The sequence below is a fragment of the Myotis daubentonii genome, chromosome 2 (genome assembly GCF_963259705.1).
Source record: "Myotis daubentonii chromosome 2, mMyoDau2.1, whole genome shotgun sequence".
In the NCBI taxonomy this organism is placed as follows: domain Eukaryota; kingdom Metazoa; phylum Chordata; class Mammalia; order Chiroptera; family Vespertilionidae; genus Myotis; species Myotis daubentonii.
The window spans coordinates 38,386,981-38,404,884 of NC_081841.1; the positions used below are offsets into that span (position 1 = coordinate 38,386,981).

Here is a 17,904-nt window from a genome sequence, read left to right on the forward strand (position 1 = left end):
ATTTTAATGTGCACACAGAATGAGAAAGAGGGTGAGGGGGAAGGGAGAGAGAGAAAAAAAACAAAAACAAAACAGACATGGAGTTGGGGGAGGGGAAGCACCCAAAAGAAGACAGAAAAAGTCTCCTGAAGGCCATGTGACCCTTCTCCCTACCCCTGTCCCCCCCCCCTCCAGAGACCTTTAGGCTATAATTGCTATTTCAATTAATCCAACAAATGTAGTCTCATAGCTTTCGCAGCAGCAAGTAAGGCATAATTGCTTTTCAAAATTTGGGGCTCAGTCTTTCCCATTAACTTTCTAGGTGTGAGTTTTGGTTACAGATCATTCTAAAAAGTTGTGATCAAAGCCCTAGATATTAGTTTTAGGTAGAGCTTCATATTATTAATTATAGGGGTAGGTATAATAATAGTATATTTTTCAAATGTACTATGGAAACTTTCTTGGCCTTAAGACTATAGAAATATATTTTTAGGAGAGGCATAAAAATACTTTAAATAATATTTTGGAAAATTTTTTGATATACAACATTAAAAGAGTATTAAAAACAGAAGATCAGAATGGTAATATAAAAATTATTGGATTACTGATGTACACAAATATATGCTGATGCAATTTCTGTAATCCTTTGCATTTAAAATATTCCTTGTACCATCACTTTCTAAAGAAGTTTTTCCCCCTTTATCTAGACCTTCCCTCTCCCTCCTGACCCCCGCCAAAAAAAAACTTACAGGGGCACTGCTCTCTGATACTGGGGTGAAAAGGAGCAGAAGAGGTTTGTTTTTTTTGTTTTGTTTTTTTTTTTACCATACCTGGCCTAAGCATGGGAAATATGTGTGCCTTCAAATTACTGTATCTCCATGGAACCTGGCTCAGCATCATGAATAGCACTGCTCAGAGGTTTTGTTTAACTTTTTATGACGATGACCAAATTAAAACCAGGTATTCCAATTTCAAAATATATACCAAATATCCTACTACCCCAAACCCTGAAGAGGCTGAGCCCCAATTTCGTTAACTTTAGCAAGTGAATAATCAATGCAACTTTTTTGAGGCGCTGTTAAAACTTAACTGCTTTGCAATTTAGATTTATAATGCTTGTATGGTCGGTTTTAAAAGCTGTTATTAAAACAACTATGTACAATGAAAAAAAACCTGTGTGTGTACATATATTAAATATTTTATAAGTTATGAAATAAATAACACTAAAAAACAAATGTCAATTGATAAGTTCAACTTTGCCTTCCTTATTTTAAAATATAAATATATATTTTTTAAATTATAAATTTAGAATTTTTTCCTAGATTTTTTTGAGCATTCTCTATGAATTCTTCAAAATTACAAATACAGAACCAAGAATTCTGGGTTTACATCACTCACATTCTAAGCACAGAATTCTCATTGAGCCTAGGAAGACAAAATAATAAAGCTCTCTTTCCATTTAGTCCATAGTCTATGAAGATTTCTGTGATATACTGTAAAGATTCCTAGGTGGTTAAATATATTTTTCAAAAAATAATGAATCTCATGATGTCTAAATGTTAAAATAATAAAGTAGAACATTTCTCTCAGTTAACATCTTTAATAATTCTCATGTAGAATATACTATTTTTTTCTTCACCAAAATAATAATATATGTGGAGGCAGGAACATTTATGATTTTAAAAGTACTTTTGAAATCTTAGAGCAGAACTACGACTCTACTTGTAATAAATTTTAAATTTTCCATAAAGAATTAGGGGGAACCAAGATTCTTGACTTTCCCCTAGGGGTAAGAATATCCATACATAATTCCAGAAGCTTCCTTTTTTATATGTTAGGCAATGGGAAAAACTTGCATCAGAGTGGAATTTAATTTACTATTCCCTAGGGCTCTAGCAATATCTTTAGGGGAATATTAGAACAAGCTCACTTAACAACAGCCTCTTTCTCCACATATTCTGGAAGGTTCTACAAAACATTATTTGATACTCCTTTCTGGTTCTGGAGAATTAAATGAGCCACCTCTTGGTAGAATTTCCCAAATGGCTTATCTCAGAGAAATTATCCTCTTTGAAATAGCCCAATAAGAAGCAAAGATCTGACTTCATGGCATTTCTAATTTCTGTATTACTGGGACATAAAAGCTTAAACTAAGAGAGAGAACCAGATCTCTGGGTTGCAAAAGCAGAGAAATAGATGGAGGGAAATTTGGAGTTAAAGCAACAACAACAACAAAAATCTGTAAAATGCTGTTGTATTCCTTCCCTCTCTGGCCTCCTTGCTCTTGCTTGCTCTTTTTTTATCTTTTTATTTCATGGAGACGCAAGTCCCACAGCACAGGGTTACCAGCGAGTGTCTCCAAATGTGCCCCCTGGACTGGGAGAGGAAAGCTCCGTTGGTTGTCCTGCTGATGTGACAGCAAGGCCTCCATCACTTCTTCCCTCTCCAGAGGCACCAGCAACCGTCCCTCCAGACGACAGCCAATGCTGCTATGGTTGATCCTTTTCTCGAACTTCTTGTAATCGTTTTTCTAGGCGATCCAATTTGGCCAGATTTTCCTGCAGCAGTTTGCTGTCTGGAACCAGCAGTAAGGCTCGCTCATAATAAGCTCTTGCAGACACATAGTTTCCCTGTTGAGAAAAAGAAAGAGAATAATCTGATCCTCCAGAACGTTCTGTAGGAGGATGGGGAGACTAGGAAACAGCCCTTCGCCCAGTTGAACATGAATGTCCCCACTGAGGCAACCTGTCTGCATGGGTAACTCTATCCTTATCTGCTGGTGCTTTTGGAGAATCCATTTGTTTTAAGTACCAATCCAGCTGGAGAATGTGAAGGATAGAACTTACACCACAGGTTAAATGGCAGAAAACAGATTTTCAATTCTAGTAATGCAGGGTATGAGGCTGGCATTTCATAGGGTTAGCACTATTCCTCTGTAATCAAATGGAGCCATGGCAGGAGAGAGAGAAAGAGAGAGAGAGAGAGAGAGAGAGAGAGAGAGAGAGAGAGAGAGAGAGAGAGAAACAACAGTGGGAGCACACTGACCACCAGGGGGCAGCTCCTGTGTTCCTGTGTTGAGCGAGAGAAGTGCATGTGTGGGGAAACGGTTTTGAAACTTTTAGAGTAATAATACAAAAGTAAATAGTTTAGAAATCTATAATGCCTCCTTAGTGGTAGGAGTTATTTTAGTCTTCAAACTAAACTAAGAAACAACAAAAAGCAACCAGTACAGCCCTTTGTTAATACAGCCTTTGATGCAAATGTAAGATTTTTATAAAATGAAAAGAACTGGTAAGTACATGGAGTCACATTTATCTAATATTCTAGGTGTGTGACAATATGTACCTGCTGGATACTTTTAAAGGAGGAGAGCAGGTCTGTCATTCCTGACCTGTTGGAGATACCTGTCTCTGTTCTCTGTTGGCCCCATCTAACTGGCAACCATGCATACCTGGTTCCAGATGGTCCCTGGTGAATTAGTCACAAGTATTAACCTTTTCCAGCCCCCTTTCTGCTACTAAATATGTACTAAGACTGTTAGAAATCTTTCCATTCCAAAAAATATGTATTTGCTCTATTTAATTCAGTTATAGCTCAGTGTGGATGAAAACCAGTCTCTCTCTAAATTTCCATCACAATTTAAAGTAGTATTCTCTTGGCGTGAAAGTATTCTCTATGTAAGCAATAGCAACTAATATTTATTGGATGCTTATCCATCTTCCAAATGAGTTAATATGTGTCAAGAGCTTCAGTGAGCAGTCAATTCTGATACCATCACTATTTTATAATTCAATGACTCTCCAGGCTCTGTGTAAACACTGTTTGTTTCTTACGGCATTCACTTGGCATATCTGTGAAAAGGAGGGTGGAAATGACTGAACAGGAAATTGTACATTGGGAATCCAGGGTCTGGCATGCACACAATGAAGATATTCCTGATTATTAACACTGATGCTGATAAGAGGCTAAAAAGAATTCCAAACAAATGAGAACCTGGACTTACTACATTAAATTATTTTTTTCAACTCAAACATTTATCTTCCAAGTGTCTTCTGCCACTTATTAAGCTTAGCACACACATGCAAACAACTGAACTTGTGGGTCTTCAAGTGGCCTCAAAGTATGTTTCTACTGCAGTTGATTTTGAAATTGTCTTCAAAGACGTTTCTCTAAATGTAGGTCTCAGCCTGGTGCCCTGGCATCACCTTCTCTGATCACCAGCTTTCTCCCTCAGCCTGGCCTGAGACCTCTTGCAATCAGACATCCCCCAAGGGGTCCTTAGCATTGCCACCACCACCACTAGGCTAGCTAGCCGTGAGCCTGGCTTCTGGCTGAGTGGTGCTCCCCCTGTGGGAGCACACTGACCACCAGGGGGCAGCTTCTTTGTTGAGCATCTGCCCCCTGGTGGTCAGTGCACTCATAGCAACCGGTTGTTCCCCTGTTCAGTTGATTTGCATATTAGCCTTTTATTATATAGGATATGACTCACTAATATTAGACCATTTTAAAGATATAAACATAGCAACTTTATGTTGTCCAACTAATACATGATGTTATCAAAAATGAAAAACAGGCCGAGGCCGGTTTGGCTCAGTGGATGGAGCGTCGGCCTGCGGACTGAGGGGTCCCAGGTTCGATTCCGGTCAGGGGCATGTACCTGGGTTGCGGGCACATCCCCAGTGGGAGATGTGCAGGAGGCAGCTGATCGATGTTTCTCTCTCATCGATGTTTCTAGCTCTCTGTCTCTCTCCCTTCCTCTCTGTAGAAAATCAATGAAAATATATTATATATAAAAAAAATGAAAAACAGGATATATTAACTTTTTAATCAACACATTTACTATATTTAAAAAACACACTCAATATATCCTTCTTTAACTTCCAGACACCTTTGCAAGGAGCAGTACTTTGAAATTTAAATAACGGGTTCACTTGTTAATTTAAGAAGGTATAATAAATGTACTATCTTCTTTGTATTTATAGACTTTTTAGATGCTCTTCAGTATATAGTTTTACTTTTTTCTAATTAATAATTAAGCCCATTGCTTTAAATGTAGGTGCACTGCATCTAAATATATAGTGAGCATATTATTTGAAAATTCAACTATTTAATATATGATTTAAATATTTAAAATTATTATGTTACTATTTTAAAAGTAAACTCATTCTATGTTTCCCAACTAGATGTTGCTATACAACCTAGAACAGTGATGGCAAACCTTTTGAGCTCGGCATGTCAGCATTTTGAAAAACCCCAACTTAACTCTGGTGCCGTGTCACATATAGAAATTTTTTGATATTTGCAACCATAGTAAAACAAAGACTTATATTTTTGATATTTATTTTATATACTTAAATGCCATTTAACAAAGAAAAATCAACCAAAAAAATGAGTTTGCGTGTCACCTCTGACACGCGTGTCATAGGTTCGCCATCACTGACCTAGAACATTATTAAGATCAAAGCTCTGGTTACGTGGCTCATGCTTGGATTCACCACCAATGTTCTTCTCTTAGATTAGTCACAGATAACTGATAGAAGTCTGAAAATAAGTTAGCTAAACTAGAGTGATCCTTAAAAACATGTCAGCCCATCGTATTTCTCTGCTCAAAGTCCCCTGAGGACCCTACCTCATTTGGCATAAAAGTTAAAGACCCTACAATCCCCTTCAAGATTCTGCATGATTAGATCTTCTGATCCCAGTTTCTACCATTTTCTCTCACTTGCCTCCTCAAGTACAGCAAGCACACTTGCCCCTCAGGACCTCGGCACATGATCATTCGTTATTTTTGCAGCATGGTTTCCTCTCTTCAGGTCTCTGCTCCAATATTGCTTTGTTAACTGAGGCCTTCCCTAACCACTATAATTCAAAATTTGAGCCCTTACCCCCTGACATTCCTATCTTTTTTCTCTCCTTTTTCTCCATAGCACTTATTACCAACTGATACCTTTTATGTGTGTAAATATGTATTTATTTACTTATTGCCTAATTCCCCCTTCTGGAATGTTCACTCTAAGAGGACAGGACTTTTGGTTTTATTTGTTCATTGTTGTATTCCTAGTGACTGGAAGAGTACTTGGCACAAAGGATACTTTATAAATGCCGCTCAAATGAATGGGCGAGTGAATGAATCTCTGATTTTATTAGTTAGAGATATAATCTCCCAAAGGGTCATTTTCAATAATTCACAAAACAAAGCAACCACAAACAAGCAACCTGGTTTTTTAGTAGAAGGTTAGAGAATAAAAGATACATTAGGTATAAGAAATAGTAATGTAATATTTAAAGTAACACTTGCTCTAGACAGCGAGTGAAACTGCAGGAAAATAAACTACACTAAAGTCCAACAAGGCTGTTATGTTAGTTCACACATGCAGATTTTACCTGTTCTATCAGGATACCTCTCAAGTGCATATGACTTTTTTTGTGATAAACAAAATCATGGAATCTAATTTATATAGATTTACTCTTTAAATGGCTTCCTGATATTGACTATCTAGGATACAAAGTGAGCATAAACTGTGCTAATTTTACTTTTAAACCATTATGTTTGGGGTATTTAAATAATTCGAGGAGTAAATTGGGAATAGTTTCTCAATCTTTTATGAGAGAAGAAAGACAGGAAGAGAAAACATCATGGAAAAGCTGGTTCACCGGGAATTGTATTCTTCTCCTACCTTGATGTGCTGGATTCCACCCATGTTCATCCAAGCCTGTGCTTGATCTGGATTTAGTTCCACAGCGGCTTTATAGCTCTAAATATATAAGAAATATCTTCAGGTTGGGAATCAAAAAGAATCCACCTTTACCAATACATAACTGTGAAAACTACTTTCTTTGTATGTGACAATCTAAATGGTTAAGAAAATGAACAACCACTTCTGGTTCACAGGGGTTCCATTTATTCCTATTAATTTCTAACGCTGATGAGTCTAAAGTAGAGGAAACGGAAATGTGTAATTTCCTTGCAGAGCTAATGTTTAGACTTACGAATGAGACGCCTGCAGGGAATCTGGGGGATTTCTATTATAGTTAATCATTTCCCCTTGGCCTTGACCTGCAAGAACTTGGTGCTTTTTGGCCTTTTTCACTATAAATGGAGTTCAAAGGATCTTAGTTTCCTAAACAGCTTAACCCTACAAGATCACTGACGTGGTTCTTTGGTCTATGCTTGAAATCTTGCAGGATGCTCCTTACTCCTTTAAGGATTTCTATTTTCCTAGGGGATAGTTTTAATCATTAGAAAACCTTTCTTTTTCTTCCATATGAAAGTTCTTCAATCTTTGAAGAGAATTACTTGACCCTCGAATACTTTTTTTGTGCCTAAATTACCTGTATCCTATTAATTTATATTTGTGAGGTATATTTTTAATATTTTGTTTGCTGTTTTGCATCAAAGGCAAGCTCACCACTGAGTCTTGATTTTAAGAGTAGTCACCTTAAATATAACTAAATGTTATGAGTGTTGCCTTTATGAAGTGTTTAATTACAAAGCTAGGTATCTGTGTGTGTCTGTCTGTGTGTGTGTGTGTGTGTGTGTGTGTGTGTGTGTGTAGTTTAATACTCCCTTGCTATTTTCATTAGCAAGAAGGCAACTGACCAGATCCATAAAGTGATGAGAATCTGTTAAGAAACTATATACTGTTAAAAATCTGCTTTAAAGACTTGAAGAATATGTCTTAATTTTTATCAACAGAGATAGGGTGTAGTATAGATGGGGTATAGATTCAAATCCTGGATCCATTTCTTATCCTCTGTGTGACCTTGAGTAAGGTCATAACCTCTGATTCTCAGTTTTTTTTCCAACTGTAAAAGGAGACAATGACCATGACTTTCTTATATGCTTGTTGTGAATATTAAATTACTAAGTACATGTGAATCATACATAAAAGTGCTATTACATTTTAGCTGTTACTAATAACTAATGGCTGTACTCTTAGTTTTCAGAAATCCAGCTACTCTATGATGAGTATTTGATCCACTGGTCAAGCAACTAGACGATACTTTTGTTTTCCATACAATATATAAGATACAGACCTCATGTAAATATTCATAATTAAATTACTAACTATTTAATCATTAAGCTGTCCTAGTAGTTACAAATAACTTAAGAACGATGGTGTAGAAAACATTCATAAAGCAAGAGAAAATGCAAGGTTCTGAAATATGCCACCATTACTGTTTGAAGGGTCTAATTTTCCCCCAATTATCTTCACAAGTGTTTTTCAATCATATTTTAAAAGCCACCCACAGTTTACTTAAAGAAAAAAATTACATCATTTGAGATTTTATTTCCCATGATATATTTAGTGTCATATTTTTACTACATTAATTCCAAATTGTGGCTTTACCAGTTACAAGGAAGATGTCTGGTATCTGTAACATTTCTACTCATATTTGTAAATGTCTTTTTTATTTCAAGTTGGGCATCGGTGGTATTCCAAAGCTGTACACAGTGAACACCGGTAAGATGCATCATACTGTATTTAGAACACAGAAGGAATCAGACCCTTTGCACACGGGTGCAGCCTAACTAGCGAGTCAAAATGCATGCACACAGCGCACACAGGGGTCAGGGAGGGGAGCAAGAAAGGACCGAATACTACAACTTAATACATGGCCTGCTCAAATGACTGGTGGAGTCATAAGTGTTTTCAGCATTCGGTGGCATCACGGTCACTAGGAGAAAGGATGGTCCAGAGAGCCTCCCGGGGAGGACGACCCAGGCTGTGCTGGTGGATGAGTGGGAATCAGCGAGGGGAGGAGCGGGGGTACAGGGACATGTGGATAGGCCCAACGCTAGTCAGGCACTAGATCAGCTGGAAGAGATGGGATTGAATACAAACAGAGAGAAAGGGAGACAGAGGACAGAGAGAGAGACAGAGAGAGAATGAGAGAGAGAAAGAGAAGCTGATATGAGGGCAAAACATAGAATGCGTCAAACAACAAGTTAAAGATGGTAATTCAGGAAATAATGCATAGTTATCACAGAATTCTGAATAATCAAAAACCAGAAGCTCAATTATAAAAAATAAACTTTTAATGTCAAGTTGATTAATCAGAAACTTCACAAACATGCCAATGATCTTAGATTCAGGAAGTATTAAATTTCAATTCATGAATTTAATAACATAATTTGACTAAGTGTATGTACCTCAAAAGCTTTGTCCAGAAGGTTCTGCTCTCTTAGTTGATTTCCTTTTGTGAAAAAAAGTTCAGAAATGACCTTTGGGTCCTTTGGTTTCAGCTGGAGAGCCTTGTCTATAGTGTCAAGTGCCTGTATGGGTTGGAAATTAAACCAGAATAAATGTAGATTAGATAAAGGAAAACAAATTTAAATGATAAAATTTATACTTTTTTGTTCTTTTAAAAAAATATTTTTCCAGGTCCTCTTTTTATTTTTTTATTAATTTTTTTTTATTGATTTCAGAGAGGAAGGGAGAGGGAGAGAGAGAGAAACATCAATGATGGGAATCATGGATCGGCTGTCTCCTGCACATCCCCACTGGGGATAGAGCCCACAACCCGGGCATGTGCCCCTAACCAGAATCAAACCTTGGACCCTTCAGTGTGCAGGCTGACACTCTATCCACTGAGCCAAACTGGCTAGGGCTACTTTTTGTTCTTATGAACTCACGGGGGTGGTGAGTGACAATCAATTCTTCATTCTCTTTAATGTTATCAATAAGAATTTAGCTCTGATGAAGTAACTTCCTTATGCTCCAGGTTTCCATTTATATCAGTGACAATGAAATGTCCCTGAATCACTTTACAGGGAGGTTATATGATCTAGTTGAAAGAAAACAAAATAATTCCCTGACTGTGTGCCCATCTGGACCCTCCCATAGCCTCTGCTTGGGTGCCTGGTGCTCCATCTGCCCTCACCATGCACTGCTCCATCTGCCCTCACCATGCACTGCTCCAGCCCACGCAGCCAGAGATCTCTTCGAAGCACACACCTGATGGTGTTGCTCTTCTGCTTAAACCCCAAGGCTTCTCCCAGGATAAGGAATAAGGCTTCTGTCCTGGTTCCAAGCCTTGAGGTCTAGTCCCCAACATACTCTGCAGCCATATGTTACACTGCACCCTGCTCCCTCACGCCCATCCCTCAGACAGGCTAATTGCTGTTGCCACAGGGCCTTTGCATGTGCTGTTTTTCCTGGAATGCTCTTCACTGCCTGCCTTTTGTCTAATAATTCCTATTCCTCACTCAGCTCTCACCTTCACATCACTCTGCAGGGAACCTGACCTCCAATACCACTCAGGTCCCCTGATTATATTCTTGTTAGGGACCATGTCATTCTTCATGACATCGCTGAGCACAGCTATAATTCTACTACATTGATTTTGTGATTACCTGTCCAATCTCTGTCTCCTGTAAACTCCTGTCTACTGTAAATTCCTTGAGGACAAGGGTGATGATTTTATTTTGGTCATACCACTTTATTCCTGGTGCCTACTACAGTGTTTGACATATAATAGGTATTCAATCAGTATTTTGTTGAATTAGTTCATGAGTTTACTGGTTATGTAACCTTTAAAATGGAGATAAACAATAACAGTTGCAACACAGGGTTAATGACCTGCCTTACAGGCTTGTTGTAAGGATTGTATAAAACATATTTAAAGAAAATGGAAAATGATAAAGTATACAAATGTTAGTCTTCATCTTTTCTAGAGTCAGCTGAAAACAAACTGAGATAATACCACATAAAAATCTTCAGACTGCAGAAGCCGGTTTGGCTCAGTGGATAGAGCGTCGGCCTGCGGACTGAGGGGTCCCGGGTTCGATTCCGGTCAGGGGCATGTACCTGGGCTGCGGGCACATTCCCGGTGGGGGATGTGCAGGAGGCAGCTGATCAATGTTTCTCTCCCATCGATGTTTCTGACTCTCTATCTCTCTCCCTTCCTCTCTGTGAAAAATCAATAAAATATATTTAAAAAAAAATCTTCAGACTAAGAGTCAGCTAAGCCCATATTACGTCAGGGGATATCTTAAGAGTTAAAGGGGTATCTGTGAAAAGCACCCATGAGATAGGATATGCCAACTGATGATATTCAAGAGAGCTCAGTCTTGTTACCGTGCAGCCTGGAGCTCATTTAGGGGCTCCCTATTTTCTACCCACGAATCCAAGAAACTCCAGTGTCCTCTGTACCTTGTCGTGCTGCTCCTGCTTGCTGTAGATTGCTGACAGCAGGCGATAGCATTCGAGGCATCCAGTGTCCTCTGATACAATGTGATTGGTCATCTTTTCAGCTTCTTTCGTCTGACCCATCATGGCCAAAACCTGAGCCTGCAAAACCACACTGACCTTGCTTTAGAGACATTTCATTATTACCTCATCAAATAAAGCATCCTTGAACGGAGGCATTGGGAAACACCCCACACAAAAGTGCTGAGCATCTGTTTGTGACACACAGAGAGGGACAAATCGCCACAGCATCGAGGCTTTAACTTTTGTTGCCTGTTATTTATGTATGTGCATGCATTTCCATGTGAATGGCGGGAACATTAAAAATATTCAATGAAATGACTTGTGCCTTTTTTAAAAGTTGACTAAATATGTCAAAAGAGAAATGATTTCCTGTGTTTGTAACAAGATAAGTTTCATGTACTGCAAATCTAAGGAAAAGAAGTATTGATCCAAGATTGAAATAAAAAACATTGTTATTGTTAATTTCCCTGACTTTGAAAACCATACTGTGGTTATGTTAGAGAATGTCCTTATTCTTAGGAACTATATGCTGATTATTTAGAAATCAAAGGAATGAGACCTATAATTCTCATGTGGCTCAGGAAGAAATGACATTTATTAATAATGTGTATATGCACATAATACTTGCATAAATATGCACATGTATACATACATGTCATACACACATGCATACATACATGAGAAGGTGGTAAACAAATGCATAAAAATGCTGAAAACTGACCAATTTGGTTGAAAGAGGATACGGGAGTTATTTAATATTCTTGCAAATTTTTGCAAGTTTAAAATTATTTCCAAACAAAAATTAAAAAGTATTTTTAACATCCAGGCCTTGTATAAATGGCTCTAACATTGGTTAAATGAATATTTATAACATGGATATATTATAGCAATTCTGGTTCCCGTTCTGAGGCCTGCTGACCACAGCTCCCTCAGCTGCATGCTCTGCGTCTGTTCCCAGCTCATGTGCTTAGCCCAGTACTCACCAGGGCCAGGCGGAGTTCCCGGTGAGAAGGCTGAAGTGCCGCCGCTTCCCGGTAAATCTGCAAGGCCTCTTCATAACGGCCCGTGTTGTAGAATAGTGCCCCCAAAGGCGACAGGGTCTCCGCTTTGCGTGCCACCTTCAGGGCGCTGAGTTTTAAGAAAGGTGGATTAACACTTTTCTTCTGGTAGGTACATTTCCGAAGGTCAAAAAATGAGGGATGGCTGTCCAGGTTTGAGATTTTGTGCCAATATGATCTTTGTTTTTATATCAAGAAGCATGTTTAGCCGAGACTGGTTTGGCTCAGTGGATAGAGCGTCGGCCTGCGGACTGAAGGGTCCCAGGTTCGATTCCAGTCAAGGGCATGTACCTGGGTTGCGAGCACATCCCCGGTGGGAGATGTGCAGGGGGCAGCTGATCGATGTTTCTCTCTCATCGGTGTTTCTAACTCTCTATCTCTCTCCCTTCCTCTCTGTAAAAAATCAATAAAATACATTAAAAAAAAAGAAGCATGTTTAAACAACATTGCAGTGCCATTCTCTGACTATATGAACATCTCTAGTGGCCTAACAGGGTGGAAACTGAGCCCCCAGGGTCTATTCCAGCAAGGGTGATAGACTTGTTGTGATGTATGCATAATATTTCATTTATATCCACTTTTGAAACTGCTATTGGTGCTTTGGGTTGCAGTCCATCGCTTCAGAAAACAGTGGGAATTAAATTCCAACCTTGGTTAGCACCATGTTCTCACCAGCGGGCAAGAAAGTCATTAACTGGGATACCCCTGACAGTGTTGCACTGTTCTCTTTGGCGATAAGAATCTGTATTGCCTGCACTGGCAAAATTTGTTAGCATTCTGATAATATACCTGTCCCAATGAATTAAAAATTTGATGCTGTGGTCAATAATATAATAACAGGACAGGGACAGGTGGTTACTAGCTTTATCGTGGTGATCACATCGTAAGGTATATAAATGGAGAATCACCTAAAACTAATATGTCAACTGTACTTAAAAAAATTAAAAACATTTTTTTAAGTTGATGGGCAATTGCAGAGGTCTTTGGGCGACTTATAAAGTGAAAGGAAAGACGTTTACCGTTTGTACCACTCTTCAGCCATGCTGTTGTCTCCCAGAGACCTGTAGAGCCTCCCCAGGTTCACCATGGCCACGTCATGACTCGGGCTAAGTTTGATGGCCTGTTGGTAATGGGCCACTGCCTTCTCGGGAGAGCCTATAACCAGAGATGCGTGAGTAAGAGCAGAACACGCCTTAATTATAAAATACACGAGGGCTTTCATTTCTCTTCTGATGTACATCATTCTTCTTACAGAGCCACACCATCAATTATTCAGCGTGTGAATTACTGTGCATTCGGGCTTCTTCTCCTTGCCACTGCCTAACTTTGAGCCATTTAACTATTCATTCCCATTTCCAGAGAAATTAACAATAAAAAAGCAATAGAAACGGTTAGGCACATTCTTGCACTCCATTGTGTTCTGCTTGGGGCTCTCGCCCCTCCCGGTGATTTTCCTGTTATTCTCATTGTAGGTTTCATGATTAACGGCCTTTGGTTTCCAGCAAACAGCCTCACCCAGTTTCTAGGGACCACCTACACCTGGCCCCCACCTGCACCTGGTCCCACCGGTTACTCTGACTGACACTTACAAGAGACATAAATATCCCCCGCCCCCCCGCCACTCTACCCTGCTGATGCAGTTTTGGCTTCAGCCCTTCTGCTAGCAGATATAACAATAAATCTATAATTCATAATTCTTTACCCCTTTTGGCCTCATGCATTCTTTCTTCGGTGACCCTAACAGAAACTAAAAGCCGTTTCTTTTAATATATATATATTATATTATTAATTTTAGTCTAAGTGTTTCTGGCCATTACCCTAGCTAATATGATGTGTTGAGATTATCAGTGGTTGTTATTTATAAAGATGTGTTGCTACTCATTATGCAAAAACATGGAATTGGCTATTATAGAAAGAAAACTGTCCTGAAGTAATTTCTAAGGGTCTGTCTCAATTACTATACTACAGCATCACACCTGAGACACTGCTTTAAATAAGCATGTATTGCAGGAAGAGATTAACCAAAAACATATGCTTATTTGCATAATCCATGGACACAGACAATAGTGCGGTGAAGGCTGGGGGAGGGGGTAGGAGTGGGTTGGAGGGGGGCAATCGGAGGAAAAAGGGGACATCTGTAATACTTTCAACAATAAAGATAAATTAAAAGTAAATAAACAAATTAGCATGTATTAGCTGTATCTAAAAATATTTTTAACCACATATTTTTAAAGGCATTAATTTAAAAAATAATGCCATCTTGCATTTGTCCAATATATTGTACACATTTTAAAACACCTTAATTAAGTGGTCTCATATGATCTTTGCAGGTATTTTTGATGCTATTTAGCTGCCTATTGATACCGCTTAGCTGTCTCTTAGGACTTAGGACCTATTTTAGGGTAAACAAAATTATTGCTTACAGATACAGACACTAAAGTGCAAAGACATTAAGAGACTTGACAGGGATCCCAGGGCAAGTGAGGGTAAAGGCCAGAACTAGAATCAAGTCTCTCTAGCCTGATAAGGTTCTCCACAGAAGCTTCCTGTGAGAGTATGTCTAAGTAATTGAGCGGTAGAAGAGCCTAACGTTTAGATGGAGTGGGACATTATGACCCGCACAGGCATCTTCTCAAGAGAAACCCACCTTTTTTGAATGCAAGTTTAAGTAGGAGTGCCAGATTACTGGTGATGGGGGGAATTGCACCAGTATAAAAACACAAATACAGAGAAAGTGGTGGGGAGGTACAGTTTATTGGGGTTCAGTGGTGTTTATTGGGGTGGGGTTTTTTGTTGAAGTAGAAGGAAGAGGACTAGATCAGGCCTAGGAGTCTCTTCTGGTGCTTACATCTTTGTGTTATGGGCTTTATTATTATGTTGCTAATGAACCAGCAGGTGGCACTACAAAACCATTTTACATGTAAAATATGGGCAGTTTCTAAGTGTATCACAATGTAAATTTATGTTCTCTAAAACAGAAGAACTTCCAACATCCTCCAAAACAAAATCCTTTAGAATATTTCACACTGACAAAATGATTAAAATTAAATTTTACTGCAGGGCCGGTAGCAGGTAGTATAATAGTTAATGGGAACAAAGTAGTGCTTTTGCATTAAATTCAAATGTCTTTTTAAAATCTTTTATAGTGTTCATAGCATGCCAACAGTATATGGAGCACAAGTCATAAAGAAAACAGAATCCCTGCTCTGTGAAGTTTTGCATTAAATAGGATGGAGTAAGTGTGTTTTACATAGCACGGTCATATAAGAATACTTTATCAATTACAATAATACAGTTTCTGTAACGTATACCACACGGGAAACAATAAAAGCAACTCTGGAGGCTTTTTAAAAAAATCAGTTGCAGAAAAGTATTTACCATCTGCCAGTAACGAGATTCAGAGCAGGTTGTGCATCATTGTAGAGGAACATTTCATTATCATAGATTTATAAACTTGTATAAACGGTACTCAAAGAAGAGCCATTAAATCATCAAGACTACTTCCTGTCTCCTGGGGCGTTTCCCTAGAGATATGATTATAAGAACTGGGCACTTTTACTGAACTGAGCCTGAAGATTTAGATAAATGACAGCTCCATGGCACACTGTGACTGTCAGTGGTGTTAGCATCCTGCCAAGCCCAGTGAGTTGTACTTCGGAGGCATTATTTGGGTGGTTGCCATTTTGCTCGAGAGCATTATCTAATCTCAACAGAACAGATTCTCTCTAATTTCACTTACCAGTATCAACTAAGAAAACTCCATAGTTGTTGTGTAAGTCTGAGCTATCTGGACAGTTCTTTATTCCAGCCTGGTACATTTCCTCAGCTTCCTTAAATCTCTCCTTTACAAGAGAATAAAGAAAAATAAATGAGAAAGTTGAAAGAATTAACAATAAACTGAATAGAAGTGAGAAAAGCAGGAAAAAATTTACTGAGCACCTATTATGCAATAGGCACTGAGATCAACACGAGGTACTCTCCTGAATTAAAGTCAATGATAACTGCATACACACCTATAATTCATACCTGTGCTTCGTTCCTTTATGGCAAACAGCTGATGTTTACTGAGAAGTGATGCCTGGAAGGATTTGCTCTATAGCTGGAAATAGCCTCAAAATGGTTGTTTGAATGGGATGCCCTCCACCCAGTAAGTTTCTGGATGAAAATAAGTGACTCATCAATACAGGAATACTTCCTAGGAGGCAATCTGACTGGGAGACAGAGAGGCCTGGGATAGTTGTCTTATAGCTGCATTTGTATAGGTAGTACTCTTTTTAGCTGCACTGTATGGTTTATTTGGAGAGGTTTTTTTTGGGGGGGGGGCAGAGAGTGGGAGGAGAGGTGGATGCAGATTATGGGAGGCTTTGTCATATCCCTTCTTTCTTGAAATATTTCTTATAGCCCACCAAACTATTTGCCACTTTCCTTTATCCAACCTGTGCTTTCCATCTCTAAGCTATTCCTTCCAACAGGAATATACGTCCTCTCAAAGGCATGCCTGCAACTCCTACCTCTGTGGCAAGGTCCAAGTCAACCACCACTTCTCCAATGGATCATTTTCTAATTGCCCTGATCTACTCTCTGAACATTCACGGAACATACTTTAATAACTCTGAATTAGCTTTAAAGCACTTCTTTTTCTCCACAACCACCTTATATTGTCATGTCACATACACCTCACAATGTAGAAGGTAACAGATAATTAATGAATCGACGTTACCCAGGTTCTAACAATTTCTCACAAGTAAACAAGTTCATAGTTCCCTAGTACTATTGTAAGGTCAGGTGAAAAGAAATGATTTGGCATCAAGCACATCACAACTTTTCCTTTAATATGCTTGGAACATGGACATTTTCTGTAATTTTATCACAAGTTACTACTAGCAAGCATTCAACCAAATGACAAGGGAAGGTATAGCATCAGTTTTCTCAGACATGACACCTTAAGCTTGTGAATGAAAATATATTGAGAGCACTCAGCATAAGCCAAGAAGCCTAACTCTGATTTGACCCAGAAAAGTAAAGACAGCTTACCTTCTGTAGAAGGACCAAGGCCATTTCTTCAAATCCACACATTGAAGTACCATTTTGGGAACAAAGTGTGGTTTGAATCTGGCAAATTTCACTTATCTGAATTATAGAATCACTAGAGGCCCGGTGCACAAAATTCGTGCATGGGGGGTGGAGGTGGGGTCCGTCAGCCTGGCCTGCACCCTCTCACAATCCAGGACCCCTCGGGGGATGTCTGATCCAGGGGGATCAGGCCTAAACTGGCAGTCAGACATCCCTCTCGCAATCCGGGACCGCTAGCTCCTAACCGCCTGCCTGCCTCATCTCCCCTAACCACTCTGCCTGCCTGCCTCATCGCCCCTAACCACTTGCCTGCCTGCCTGATCCCCCCTCACCACTTGCCTGCCTGCCTGATTGCTCCTAACTGCTCGCCTGCATGCCTGATCACCCCAACCACTCGCCTGCCTGATCGCCCCTAACTGCTCACCTGCCTGCCTGATCACCCTTAACCGCCTCTGCCTCAGCCCCTGCTGTGGTGACTTCGTCTGGAAGGATGTCCGGAATGATGTCTGGAAGGTTGTTTGGAGGTCCAGTCTAATTAGCATATTCTGCTTTTATTATTATAGATAATCAAGCAAAAA

At 39.3% G+C, this 17,904-nt stretch overlaps 1 protein-coding gene across 3 annotated transcripts in view; it reads right to left on the reverse strand.

Moving 5' to 3' along the window:
- Window positions 1-773: 773 nt before the first annotated feature.
- TMTC1 (transmembrane O-mannosyltransferase targeting cadherins 1) overlaps window positions 774-17,904 on the reverse strand; it is a 241,855-nt gene continuing 224,724 nt past the window's right edge. For all 3 annotated transcript variants that reach the window (XM_059682472.1, XM_059682471.1, XM_059682470.1), the window contains 7 exons: window positions 15,993-16,095; window positions 13,273-13,408; window positions 12,179-12,323; window positions 11,136-11,273; window positions 9,134-9,256; window positions 6,657-6,734; window positions 774-2,609 (listed from right to left, as the gene is read on the reverse strand). In XM_059682472.1, the coding sequence (XP_059538455.1) occupies window positions 2,469-2,609; window positions 6,657-6,734; window positions 9,134-9,256; window positions 11,136-11,273; window positions 12,179-12,323; window positions 13,273-13,408; window positions 15,993-16,095 (864 nt within the window). In that variant the 3' untranslated portion in view covers window positions 774-2,468. The remainder of the gene's footprint in view (window positions 2,610-6,656; window positions 6,735-9,133; window positions 9,257-11,135; window positions 11,274-12,178; window positions 12,324-13,272; window positions 13,409-15,992; window positions 16,096-17,904) is intronic.